The 12,733-nt window shown below is 38.9% G+C and overlaps 1 protein-coding gene across 1 annotated transcript; it reads left to right on the forward strand.

The window, feature by feature from the left end:
• The first annotated feature begins 228 nt into the window (after positions 1–228).
• On the forward strand, positions 229–10,242 carry LOC119790842 (intercellular adhesion molecule 1-like). Its single transcript, XM_038296557.1, has 7 exons — positions 229–408; positions 5,364–5,520; positions 5,606–5,681; positions 8,425–8,563; positions 8,640–8,972; positions 9,731–9,814; positions 9,934–10,242. Exons 1-7 carry the CDS (start codon positions 354–356, stop codon positions 10,002–10,004), a joined length of 915 nt encoding a protein of 304 aa, XP_038152485.1. The 5' UTR covers positions 229–353; the 3' UTR covers positions 10,005–10,242.
• The last annotated feature ends 2,491 nt before the right edge of the window (positions 10,243–12,733 follow it).

Below are 12,733 nucleotides of genomic sequence, written 5' to 3' on the forward strand. Positions count from 1 at the left end.
AGCAGTCCATTCAAGTTAATCAAACACAAACACACTCACAAACTTGATTCCTCCTCTTGACGCTGCAGCATTACACTGGATTATTCTTGACCCTCCCTTCCTTCCTCTTCTGATATACCAACAGAGAACGCCCAGGGTGGCTTTCAGGGCCCAGAGCAAAGGAACTGCTTGATCATCAGTGCAGAACAAGTACACACAAACACACACCCACATTTTCATAAAAGCTTGAAGTACCCCTTTTGTTTTCTCAGAGCTCCCAGTCTGTGGCCAGGCAAGCATTAAGAATCAGACTCTAAGAATCAAAGTGTCTATATTTTATCCTTTGAACAGAGGGTGAGGAAAACCAGGGGAGGATGTGTGCAGCTGGATGGACGCTAATGCTTCTGCTGATTCACCTCATTGGTTCAGGTGAGTTAAATGACCTAGGGAAGAGTGTTATGATAAGTATTTACATCCTTACAGGAAAGAGGTCAGGGTATAGAAATTTTATTTTAGTTTGTTGGATGAAAAAGATTAAGTAAGGTGCACACCTTCATAACAGGTGATTGCAAATAAACTGATAAGCTGCATAGACTTTATATGGGTTTTGAGCAGACTGAAGAACTACAGCTCACAACTAGTAGCACATTGGTAGTACATAAATCCCTTTATTGTCCCACAATGGGGAAATTCGTTCTCTGCATTTTGACAATTCCCCTTGGGGAGCAGTGGGCTGCTATTGTGCGGCGCCCAGGGAGCAATCAGGGGTTAACCCAGAGTGGAGGATCGTACCAGATACTTGCAAATTTCTCATAGCACAAGCGCACTGCTCTAACTCACGAGGCCAGGGGGCACCAAGGGGCAGAGATGTGAAGTAACGAAGTACAAATACTTCGTTACTGTACTCAAGTAGATTTTTCTGATATTTTTACTTTACTTTACTACTTATTTTTATGGCGTCTTTTTACTTCTACTCCTTACATTTTTACACAAATATCTGTACTTTCTACTCCTTACATTTTAAAAAATTGGCTCGTTACTTTAGTTTTGAATCATTTCAATGGAGTTACGGAATTATTTTTCACGTCATCAATACCAAATTCAATCTAATTGGATGGGAATCTATGTTGCATTTGATGCACCACTACAAAATGAATCAACAAATTCGGTGGTATTCACTCGTAGCAAATCATTGCAGCTTGGTGGCGGTGGCGTTAGCATAGTAGTATGGACGACGAGATGATTGAAAATGAACACAACGGAGATCTAGTCCTATTGGCAGACATCCATTTAAAATGTAGGCAACGGCATGAAAAAAGTACTTTACTTTTATACTTTAAGTAAATTTACAAGCCTGTACTTTGTTACTTTTACTTGAGTAAAGAAGTTTAATCAGTACTTCCACTTTTACCAGAGTATTTTTTAACACAAGTATCTGTACTTTTACTCAAGTACGGAAAGTGAGTACTTTTGCCATCTCTGCCAAGGGGCCCTCAAGGACTACGAAGGGTGCCCTTAGAGTCTTCTGAAAATAGAACGACTCAACAGTGAGCTACGTTTGCAATTTCATTGCATTCTGTTGCTCTTCTTTTTTAATCAGTTATAGAACATTTCATCATTTAATCATATATGGCATTTAAGCATTTATAGAGATTTGAAAATGTCTAAATTTAAAGAAATGATAAAGATATGTTTATAATGTATGAAGTTTAGGTGAACGTTGACCCTTGGAATTTATAGGTCAGTATTGGTAGCCCTTCCTGTGACTCAGTATCCCTGAATTAGCCCTCAACTGTAAAAAGGTTGGTAACCGCTGCACTAGGCCAACACTCCTAACAGCTATCTCCCCAATATCTGCAACTGTGCTGATATACATGGATGTATAACTGCATTCTAACTAAATTTGAACATATCTAAACTTTAACACTTGATTTTTGGGGAAAGATTAATAGAACAAAGGAATTAAAGGTTATATTGGATCATTTATTTGAATTAATCATTAGACAAATTTCTAAACAAATTTAGATTTTCTATTTAGAATATTAATATCGAAACATTTTTAGTTGCTTTAGAATTGCAAAACAGTATAAATGGATCTAAAATAATAGCGTAAGAAAAAGGTTTTAAAAACTACTCACCTTACAACACTTGCTGTAATGAAAAATTTATACTTAATTAGTTAATTAATATAGTTAATTTAGAAAGAAACCCAATCACTATAGCATCACTAATTATTTAAATTTACGTTTAAAAGTCTAATTCCTTTTTTTAAGTGGTAGTTTGAAATTTCAGCTGTCTAGGGGAGACCTTCTGCCCGTAGGCTGGCAAAGAGGGAACCACAACAATACGTTTGACAGCCAGCAGGTCTCCTGTGGCTGAGATCATCAGATAGGAGACCAGCCTCGGGGTTCACTGAAACAATGGTCAATTCAAAAAGAGGAGTAGGTTCTTTTGACTTGGGCAGGGTGTCCTTCCTTCCTCGGAGGAACATGCTGGGTGTATTCAGTGTGTGAAGAAACAATGGTTTACAACAGATTAACAGAATGGGTTATATTTCACTACGTGGCAACATTTGTTTGACCCTGGCCTGCATTACGCAAAGGCAAGAGATTTCTGAGGTCATGCCTCATAATGCCAAGATAAATAGACTGAGGAGTGGATTGTTGTATTCAGGGAATGAACATGTGTTCATGCTTAATATACACTATATTGCCAAAAGTATTTGCTCACCCATCCAAATTATTGGAATCAGGTGTTCCAATCACTTCCATGGCCACAGGTGTATAAATTCAAGCACCTAGGCATGCAGACTGTTTTTACAAACATTTGTGAAAGAATGGGTCGCTCTCAGGAGCTCAGTGAATTCCAGCGTGGAACTGTGATAGGATGCCACCTGTGCAACAAATCCAGTCGTGAAATTTCCTCGCTCCTAAATATTCCACAGTCAACTGTCAGCTGTATTATAAGAAAATGGAAGTGTTTGGGAACGACAGCAACTCAGCCACGAAGTGGTAGGCCACGTAAACTGACGGAGCGGGGTCAGCGGATGCTGACGCGCATAGTGCGAAGAGGTCGCCAACTTTCTGCAGAGTCAATCACTACAGACCTCCAAACTTCATGTGGCCTTCAGATTAGCTCAAGAACAGTGCGCAGAGAGCTTCACGGAATGGGTTTCCATGGTCGAGCAGCTGCATCCAAGCCATACATCACCAAGTGCAATGCAAAGCGTCGGATGCGGTGGTGTAAAGCACGCCGCCACTGGACTCTAGAGCAGTGGAGACGCGTTCTCTGGAGTGACGAATCGCGCTTCTCCATCTGGCAATCTGATGGACGGGTCTGGGTTTGGCGGTTGCCAGGAGAACGGTACTTGTCTGACTGCATTGTGCCAAGTGTAAAGTTTGGTGGAGGGGGGATTATGGTGTGGGGTTGTTTTTCAGGAGCTGGGCTTGGCCCCTTAGTTCCAGTGAAAGGAACTCTGAATGCTTCAGCATCCCAAGACATTTTGGACAATTCCATGCTCCCAACTTTGTGGGAACAGTTTGGAGCTGGCCCCTTCCTCTTCCAACATGACTGTGCACCAGTGCACAAAGCAAGGTCCATAAAGACATGGATGACAGAGTCTGGTGTGGATGAACTTGACTGGCCTGCACAGAGTCCTGACCTCAACCCGATAGAACACCTTTGGGATGAATTAGAGCGGAGACTGAGAGCCAGGCCTTCTCGTCCAACATCAGTGTGCAACCTCACAAATGCGCTTCTGGAAGAATGGTCAAAAATTCCCATAAACACACTCCTAAACCTTGTGGACAGCCTTCCCAGAAGAGTTGAAGCTGTTCTAGCTGCAAAGGGTGGACCGACGTCATATTGAACCCTATGGATTAGGAACGGGATGTCACTTAAGCTCATATGTGAGTCAAGGCAGGTGAGCAAATACTTTTGGCAATATAGTGTATTACAAAGACTTCCATAATGGAAAATCTGACAGTCATGTATACTTTTGGTTGATAACTTTTCCCAGTGTGTTGGACTTTAAACTAGATTATTATTGAGAACCAGATTTGTCTTTAATCTGTAAGACTTCTGAGAAACATTTAGACTTCTTTTCATTTGCTTTATTCTTGGCCCATTCCTTCTGGAAGAAGGGGTTTGTCCCCTCACCCCTCATTCACCTTAGTTCTGTCCTTAAATTTGCACTGGGACTGAAATCAGAGCTCTGTGTTATTTACTGTTTTGACCTTAAACCTTTTGTTGTTTGGCATTGTTTATTTCAGTCTAGTTTCTTCCCAACCCCTTTTGCTGATCTATCGAGATGATTTTTCTAATGATTCCACACGATTGAATAATACAGTGAGATTCCAATTTAAGCTTGTTTTGTGACTTTGATTGCACAATCCTGCCCCCCTTGTACTTCAGCTGACGTTAGTTTTACTTCTCCAAATGTAACGTTATCACGGCCAAATGTGTTGTTTTTTTTGTTCAGTGAAACTACAGCCCATGTCTCCCTAATGTGAAGTATTTATCCCAGTCATTTGCAAACTAATGTAGCATTGTGTTGCTTCTTGACTAATTGCTTCTTCCTCACTGAGTGGCCTTTCAGCCCACATTGATACAGGACAGGTTTCACTGTAGAGACTCTCTTCAGAATTATATAAAGGTCTTCACAAGGTGTTTTGCTTTTATGTGGTTGACTCAAACATTTCACACCAGAAAACTTTCATCTCTGGGACACAGAACCAGTTTCCTATATGAAGAAAGTCCATCCTAATGGTTGGACTTCACCATTCTGCTCATACCAGAACACTTATTCTTTTAACAGATTAACCTTTAGGTTAGAATGTTGAATTAATTTATAAACTGTGTATAATGTTTTTTTTAGGCTGCAGAGTGGTGCAGTGGGTAGCACTGCTGCCTTCTAGCAAGGAGGTTCCGGCTTTCATTCCCGGCCCAGGGTTTTTTTCTGCATGGAGTTTGCATGTTCACCCTGAATAAGTGGGGGTTCTCTCCGGGTACTCCGGCTTCCTTCCACAGTCCAAAAACATGACTGTTAGGTGAATTAGCTTCTCTAAATTCTCCTTAGGTAAGAGTGTGTGCGTGAATGGTTGTTTGTCCTGTTTGTCTCTGTGTTGCCCTGCGATGGACTGGCGACCTGTTCAGGGTGTACCCCGCCTCTCGCCCATAACAGCTGGAGATAGGCACCAGCACCCCTCCCAAACCCAGCAAGGATAAGCGTGTCAGAAAATGGATGGATGTATGATGTTTTGTTCACTTTGGGGTTTGAAAAATGTGACAAAACAATCAAAAATTTTAGATAATTTCTCTCTTTGATTTCTGTACTGTATGAGTGTGACTTATCTCATATTTTCTCTTGCTCTGTTTTATTTCAGCTACCTCGTCTCCTTTCATTACTCCTGATTCAGTTCTTCCACACCTCCTTCCCCCATCTGTCCGCTTGCCGCCTCCCACCTCCGCAGTCAGCTTTGCTGAGTCGAGGGCCCAAGTGGACTGCAATCTGACGATTTCACCTTCAGCTCTTGTCGTCAGGTATGACTGGAAAGGGCACAGTTCTTCTGCAGCTCTTAAAGGAAACTATTATTTCCAACCATTTCAAGAAACTCTAATGTTTTAGGTTTGGAGATCCTGCAGAAGCAACCTGCTCCAACCCAAGCAAAGACCACTTTTTACTGGGCTGGGTATCTAATCCGGTAAGAAAAAAAAAAAAAAAGGGGTAAAATATCATGCTGTATAGACAATACACAATTGCTATCATAAATTTAGGTTGGACCTAATTTCAGAACAACCTCAGAATACATCATTTTAAAAGTGAAAATCTGATGAGCAAACATATATAGCTGTAGTTGATTTGTTTTTATAGAGGTTTAGGTTTAAGGCAGACTCAAGGATTAGCATCTATACTGCTGTTTACAGATAAAACTAGCTTTTTGATTTTTGCAATTAAAACAAAAGCACCATGAGTCTAATCACAGACAGCACTCATATCTTCAAACTTTTAGAGATAAATAATTCAACAATCTATAAATCTATTTCTCCAGACACCATAGTTCTAATAATAATAACATAATTGAATACAAATATGCCAAAAGAACTTGGTACTCCAAAAGCAAATAAAACCCAAATCAGAAAGGAGGTCTCAACCGAGGCCTTACTTGCCTCAGTTAAGGTCAGTGATCATAATTAAAAATATAATGAAAGCTATTCATTGGAGGGTTCCAATTAAAAACAGACCTCAAAAGTCATATTTGCCAAATAATTTGATGTACAAAACTTAAAAACATCCTATGGAGTTTTGTGTAAATGGCATGTGGCCCTTTTTCAAGTCAGAGGACGTGACCAAAGCGCTTTACACTACATACATTCAGTCATTCCGCAACAAGGTCGGAACAAGGACTTAGGCTCTGTTCGAAAACCTAGGACGCATCCTTAGAAGACCGGATTTGAAGATCGATTACGTCATAGCGCGGCGCCGAGGTCTGGTCGGATTCCAAGAGTCCTCGTTATGCGGCCTTAAAATGCGTCCTCCTTTTTGCCCGATTTGAAGGACGGGTCTGATGTATCCTCGGTATTCTTGGATATCCCAGGAGTCATTGCGAGACCAAGCAAGCTGTGATCAGAGTAAAGGTTACTTGGCGCCGAACAGTGGTGAAAATTGGAAGTTCAGTTTAATATAATACAAGTAATTTAATAGTTCCGTCTGAGATTAATGAAAATAGTTGTTTTAATGGTTACTGAGTCAGATATGTGGCGGTAATTTTTGATTTATCTAAAGGTTTTTATTTGTTACTGTGTAAATGGGTTTGGCTGTAATTTAAGGACAGATTCTAATATATTTGCAGGGTGGGGACTATAAATCTGATAGGATTTTTATCTTTTTATTGCTGTTTTGCACAATATGCTTAACTTCGTATTTTTTGTTGTTGAATATTAGAGATTTTGCAGATATATTTTTTTATAAATATATTGTTTAGATTTACTTATATCTTTCTACCCCTTTTATAGAATAGAATAGAAAATCCCTTTATTTTCCCACAATGGAAAAATTTACAGCAGCAGAAAGATTATTGAAAATGGTCACACAAATGAGGACCTTAGAAAAATGTCTAAGAATAACATAATAGGGAAGAGTTAAAATATAAACAATAAAATCCTGTAAAGTGTTTTAACAATATAAAACTGGGGAATAAATAACCAATATGCAGCTATGGACATTTTTACAGTAATGGATATTAGAAAATAGCAGCAGCATCAGAGATGTGCAAAATGACAGCAGCATTTTATTTAACTGACTAAGGTTTCTATCATTACATTTGATTTTATTTGTTCCTGCTCCCGGTGGTTGAAACCTTTATTCCACTCTGGATTCTTGTGAGTGTAGTCTTTGTTCACTTCACAATAAAAAAAGAAATAAACAGTTTTGAAAACTTCTGTATTCATTCTTTTCCTGCTTTGTGTGTCAACGTTCACGGTTGCTAAGCAACAGAGCATACAGCGGTAAAACCCGCCGAAGGGTAGACCTGGTCGAATTTACAGCCAAAACTCTTCCGGTCTCCTTATTTTCAAGGACTTCGAAGGATCCAGTCTAGGTAGACCGCGTCCTTGGAGGACCCGTCCTAGGTTTTCGAACAGAGCCTTAATCTGACAACCCTCCGGTTGCAGGGCCAACTCCTTCCTGTTTCATCTGATACGGTGGTTAACATTAGACCCCCTGAACTGCTCCTACAGGATCATCATGGCATGCTTTGATTTACTCTCTACCAGAAAAAAAATGAAAGTTAATGTACCCATGCTAGGGTTGATGTACAACCATAATAATCTAAAACACATCAACAAGTTAATCTCAATGTCTAAACAAGCCTAAATGTTTTAGCATGTTCTATTTAAAGCGCAGATTTAAGTAGACATAACAGGACCTTCAAGTGACCAGTTATGCTGAAATAACCTTACAGTGGGCTGAGTTTAAACAATGCTACTAAATTCCTGCAGTCCACAGTGATTTAGAATCCTCATTACCAGTGAGACTATTTTTAAAACAAGGGTGGTGCAACCAGTAGTTACAGTAGTTTCAGGGGAAATGTCTTTGTCAAGACAAAGAGAGAACTTTGGCTCTTAATGAATGCATCATATGGAGATTTTGTATTTACTCTGGTTATCTTTGTAATCTCCTGAAATATTGAAATGAAGCCATGGCATTTTTACAGAACTGTACTTTAAAAAGGTATCTGATGTGTGGAATTTGCTTTGACATTTTTATTTTCCAGTAAGGTAAGGATTTAGCTTGCATGTCTAAATGAGGTTAGAATTTGCAGAGAGAAAGGAAACATCTGGATGAAAGATAACACAGAACTGCAGCAGTGACAGATACTGTGTTCCACCTCTCTCTCTAAAAAAAGCTCCTTAGTTTTTTATATTTGTAACTTTATGCCAACACAGGGATTAACAGAGCCCACTACTGATAGTTTTTTGGTGTGGAGTGTGGAGAGTGTGACTCAGTGGAGCATCGACCTTGTATGTTATGCAGCCTCTGACCTGAGAGGGTCGTGCAACATTTCTCTTCCTTCCATAGTCTACAGTAAGTTACCATTTAATTTTAACCTGTGAGAACATCACTTCACTTTAAGGTAAATGACCTGTCCCTGCCATTATAGACCCACCAAAAAGAGTCTCCATCCAGTTTCTGAATCACACCGGCCCTATGGTGGAGCAGCATCAGTACACTCTGCAGTGCACAGTTCAGGATGTTGCACCAGTGGCAAAGCTCATGGTGACCTTCTACAGGGGACATACCCCATTGGGTCAGCTCCAGTCTGACAGCAAAGCAGAGAAGATGCCAGTAAATGAAAGCTTCACTCTGAACATCATTCCCTCCAGAGGAGACAATGGAAGTCAGTACTGGTGTGAGGCCAAGTTAGATCTGCGACCTGCAGGACCCCAGCAACCTCCAGTGGAGACATCTCAAAACCTCACTGCAGTGGTCATCTGTGAGTAAAGCTGATCTTTTAAAACAATCTCATTGAAGAGAGCCTCACAAGCAGAACTGGAATGTTTAGTATTTTATTACAAATACACCGTTTGAATAACAAGAGACAAGGTAAATTGATTTTATAAATTAAAGTCTGAAATGTGTAGCATTCAGTTATTCTAACCAGATTAGCTAATAATGCCGCTATATGCAAACAATGCGAGGTTTTGAGCTAAAAAAAAAATTATATATATATATATATATATTCCAGCATTTTAATACTTACTATATAATAATACTTGCAGGTAACAATTTGACATAAACGGAATGAACCTTGAATTTTACCAGTATTGTGTGGTCTGTTCAAACATTAAATTATGTACAGTAGCCCAGGTTTTTCCCTTTAGGAAAAATGGTAATGTCCAATTTAAGAATAATTTGCTATTCCAAATTTTAAGCATTAATCATAAGCCCTGATATTTGAATTATTAATTGAATACATATAAAAATATTAGTTAAACCTTTTATAATTCAGAAAAAGAAATTCTTTGCAACCCATGTTGGAGATTTTCCACCGGATAGACTGTAATTTTATTCTTGTCTCATTGCATTTAAAATGAACACAAATTAAAATCATGGCAAGTATTAGGTGAGTAGACGATTTTTCCTAGTTTGTGGTTATAGAGAGTTTACAGCAAACAAAGTCCATAACCCTAAAAGCTTTGGGTTATAGATTTTATATCCATAATGTCTAAAAGCCTTTTTTCTCCTCTATAGGGAATCAAGAACCTACTTATCAAACAGAGCGACCTATGAAAGATCATGAGGCAAAAACAAACCATCAACCATTAGAAGGAAGTGGTAGGTTTACAATAAGAATTTTATTGAATGTTTTATTCTTGAAATTACATTTTTTTCCTGCTAAGAATTTCAGGTTTGTAAAAATAGGTCTTTTACTTTAATTATGCTCTTTCTTATAGGAACTACAAACAGCTACAGAGGATGTTTCTTACTGATTGTCCCTCTTGTTTACTGGATAAATGGACTCTGAAAGCTGAAGGAACACAGTCTGATTCATGACTGTTTGGTTTGGACTGATCCCGATTTGGGAAATACATTCCAGAAGATCCACCATCTTTGTTTTCCATGTCCAACTATTGGAATGGAAGCCCACCTGGTCATAAAATTAGAATATCATGAAAAAGTTGTTTTTTTTTTAGTAATCCCACTCAATAGTTTAAACTTGTATATCATATTTATTGATTATAACCATACTGCGCTAATACTGATATATTTCAAGTGTTTCTTTTAATTTGGTGATTATAACTGACAGCTAAGGAAAACAGCAAATTAAGTCTAAGAAAATTAGACAAAAAAAAAAAAAAGATTTCATGAAATGTTGGCCAACTAAATATGTAGGAGTATGAACATGTACGGCACTCAACACTTAGTTGAGGCTCCTTTTGCTTTTATTCCTGCAGTAATGCGATGTGGCATGGGGTTGATTAGTCTGTGGTAGAGATGTCCCGATCCAGGTTTTTGCACTTCCGATCCGATACTGATATTGTTTTTGGACTTCCGATCCGATACCGATACTGGCCGATACCAGCCTATCCGAGCATGTATTTAAGTTTAAGTTAAAGTATTTAGCCTTAGTTGTAAGGCTCATGTTGAAAAGGGTTTTAGTACTCTTGATAACATCTAGCCAGCTAAATTAGGTGAGATTGAATAAAACACAATGCTTGGTAACAACAAACTTACCTGTTTATTAAGAGATAAACACAAACTGGACAAAATTATGAATAGCAATCTGAAATTGCACAGTGAGCAGTAAAACCGTAAACAGTTAAAGGTGCAAGTATTACTGTAAGTTTTAATAAAAATGCAAAACAGGGGAACACTGGCGCAAAATAGTGGAATGGATCATTTCAATTTGCGAAACTGGAAAATATGGACCAGATTTTTTTTTTTTTTTAACTGGATCGGCAGTCTGGATCGGCATTTTACATGCTTTGCCGATACGTATTTTTTTGCCAATATCGGCGTCCCGACCAGCCTAGTCTGTGGTACTGCTTAGACATTATGATGATGCCCTGGTTGCTCTGATAGTGGCCTTCAGCTATTCTGCATTGTTAGGTCTGGTGTATCACATCTTCCTCTTCACAATACCATGGAGAGCAGGGGCCTCCAAACATAGGCCTTAAGATCTACCGTCCAGCAGGCTTTAGATAAATCCCTGCTCAATCTCTGCTAAATGACTGGCTCATTGATAGGCCTCTGCCAAAGTTGATGGCATGCTGAAGTGGTAATACAGTCATTTAATTTGATTGATTGGAGCAGAGATGCATCTTAAATCTGCAGGACGGTAGATCTTATTGGAGATCCCTGCTATTGATTGTCTATGGGGTAAGGTCAGGTTAGTTTGCTAACCAATTAAAAACAGGGATACCATGGTCCATGGTAATGTTGTGTAATGGTGCCAAGTCCTGTTGGAAAATGAAATCTGCATGTCCATAAAGTTGGTCAGCAGCAAGGGGCATGGAGTGCTCTAAAACTTCCAAGGAAGACCGCTGCATTGATATAAGAGCACAGATAAAACAGTGGACCAACACTAGAGGCCCGTACCACAACATGAGCTCATTCTTTCAGGTTACTCCAAGCTTATCCAGTTTAAGGTATCCACAAAAATGGTAATCAGGCCAAGCAGTACCCCAAAGCTGGTTATCAACTCACTAACTAGACCCAACTAATCATGAATCTGTGAACACACCCCTATAAAGGGGCGGGTTCAAGTTGGACCAATCACAGGAGCACAGAATGGAGAATGTCGTATGTGTCCTCTGAGGAACAAAAACTAATCTTGCAGAAATACAAAGAGGAAAAAACAAGTCTCACGGTGATGGGTTAGAAAAGACACCAAGGGTCCGTTTCATGAAGCAGGTTTACTGAAAACTCTAAGTCTTCTAAACCTGAAAACCGGGAAACTCTGACTTTTCCATTTCACAAAGAGAGTTTAGTCAAACTCTGTTTCAGTGACTGTAGCAACATTCTCCTCAGAGCTAACCTGGTCGATAGCAGGTTTTCTTTAGTGAACTCAGTTTCCTCTGTCTCCACTCTCCCTACAACAAAGCATGTTGTTTTATTTCCTGATTTAGTCAGTTTTTTTGTCATAAGTTTGTTTAATATGAGCGAGAAGCAGATTGTTTTATTTTTATTTAGTTATATTAACAGTAAATGAAGAACTACTGAAATTATTTTAGGATCAAACATAAATAATTTCCATTGGCGAAAAGGAATTACTTTAGAGTTAGGATTAGGATTCACTCCATAACAAGCTAATGTGCCTACTTGCACAATCTGAAGCCCTCCTATGGGACTGATAGCCGCCAATCACAACCATTTATTGGGATGATAACATCTGAAGCGCAGCTGCAAACAGCCACCTTACTGTGTAAAAGAAGACTGAATCAAAATGAGGAGGGACAAATGAGATGATGCACAGATTTTACATATTAGAACAATGTTTTAAGACTTCATTTTCACCTGCTGACAGATTTCACTTAAATACCTTTTTATAATTGCATTGTATTTTATGATTGTAAAGCACTTGTCTTGGTCTTGTCAGTGTATAAAGTGCTTCATAAATTCAGTTGGTATGGTATTGATCTATTCAAGAAATAATCCCATCATATCATCAGTCACAATATCCTGTGGCAAGGCATTAAAAAAAAGAAATGTTTTTGTCTCAATTACCATTTCAAACAAAATGTCACTCTCCAT

Source organism: Cyprinodon tularosa, unplaced genomic scaffold, assembly GCF_016077235.1.
Source record: "Cyprinodon tularosa strain WSP-4 unplaced genomic scaffold, ASM1607723v1 ctg372, whole genome shotgun sequence".
Lineage (NCBI taxonomy): Eukaryota > Metazoa > Chordata > Actinopteri > Cyprinodontiformes > Cyprinodontidae > Cyprinodon > Cyprinodon tularosa.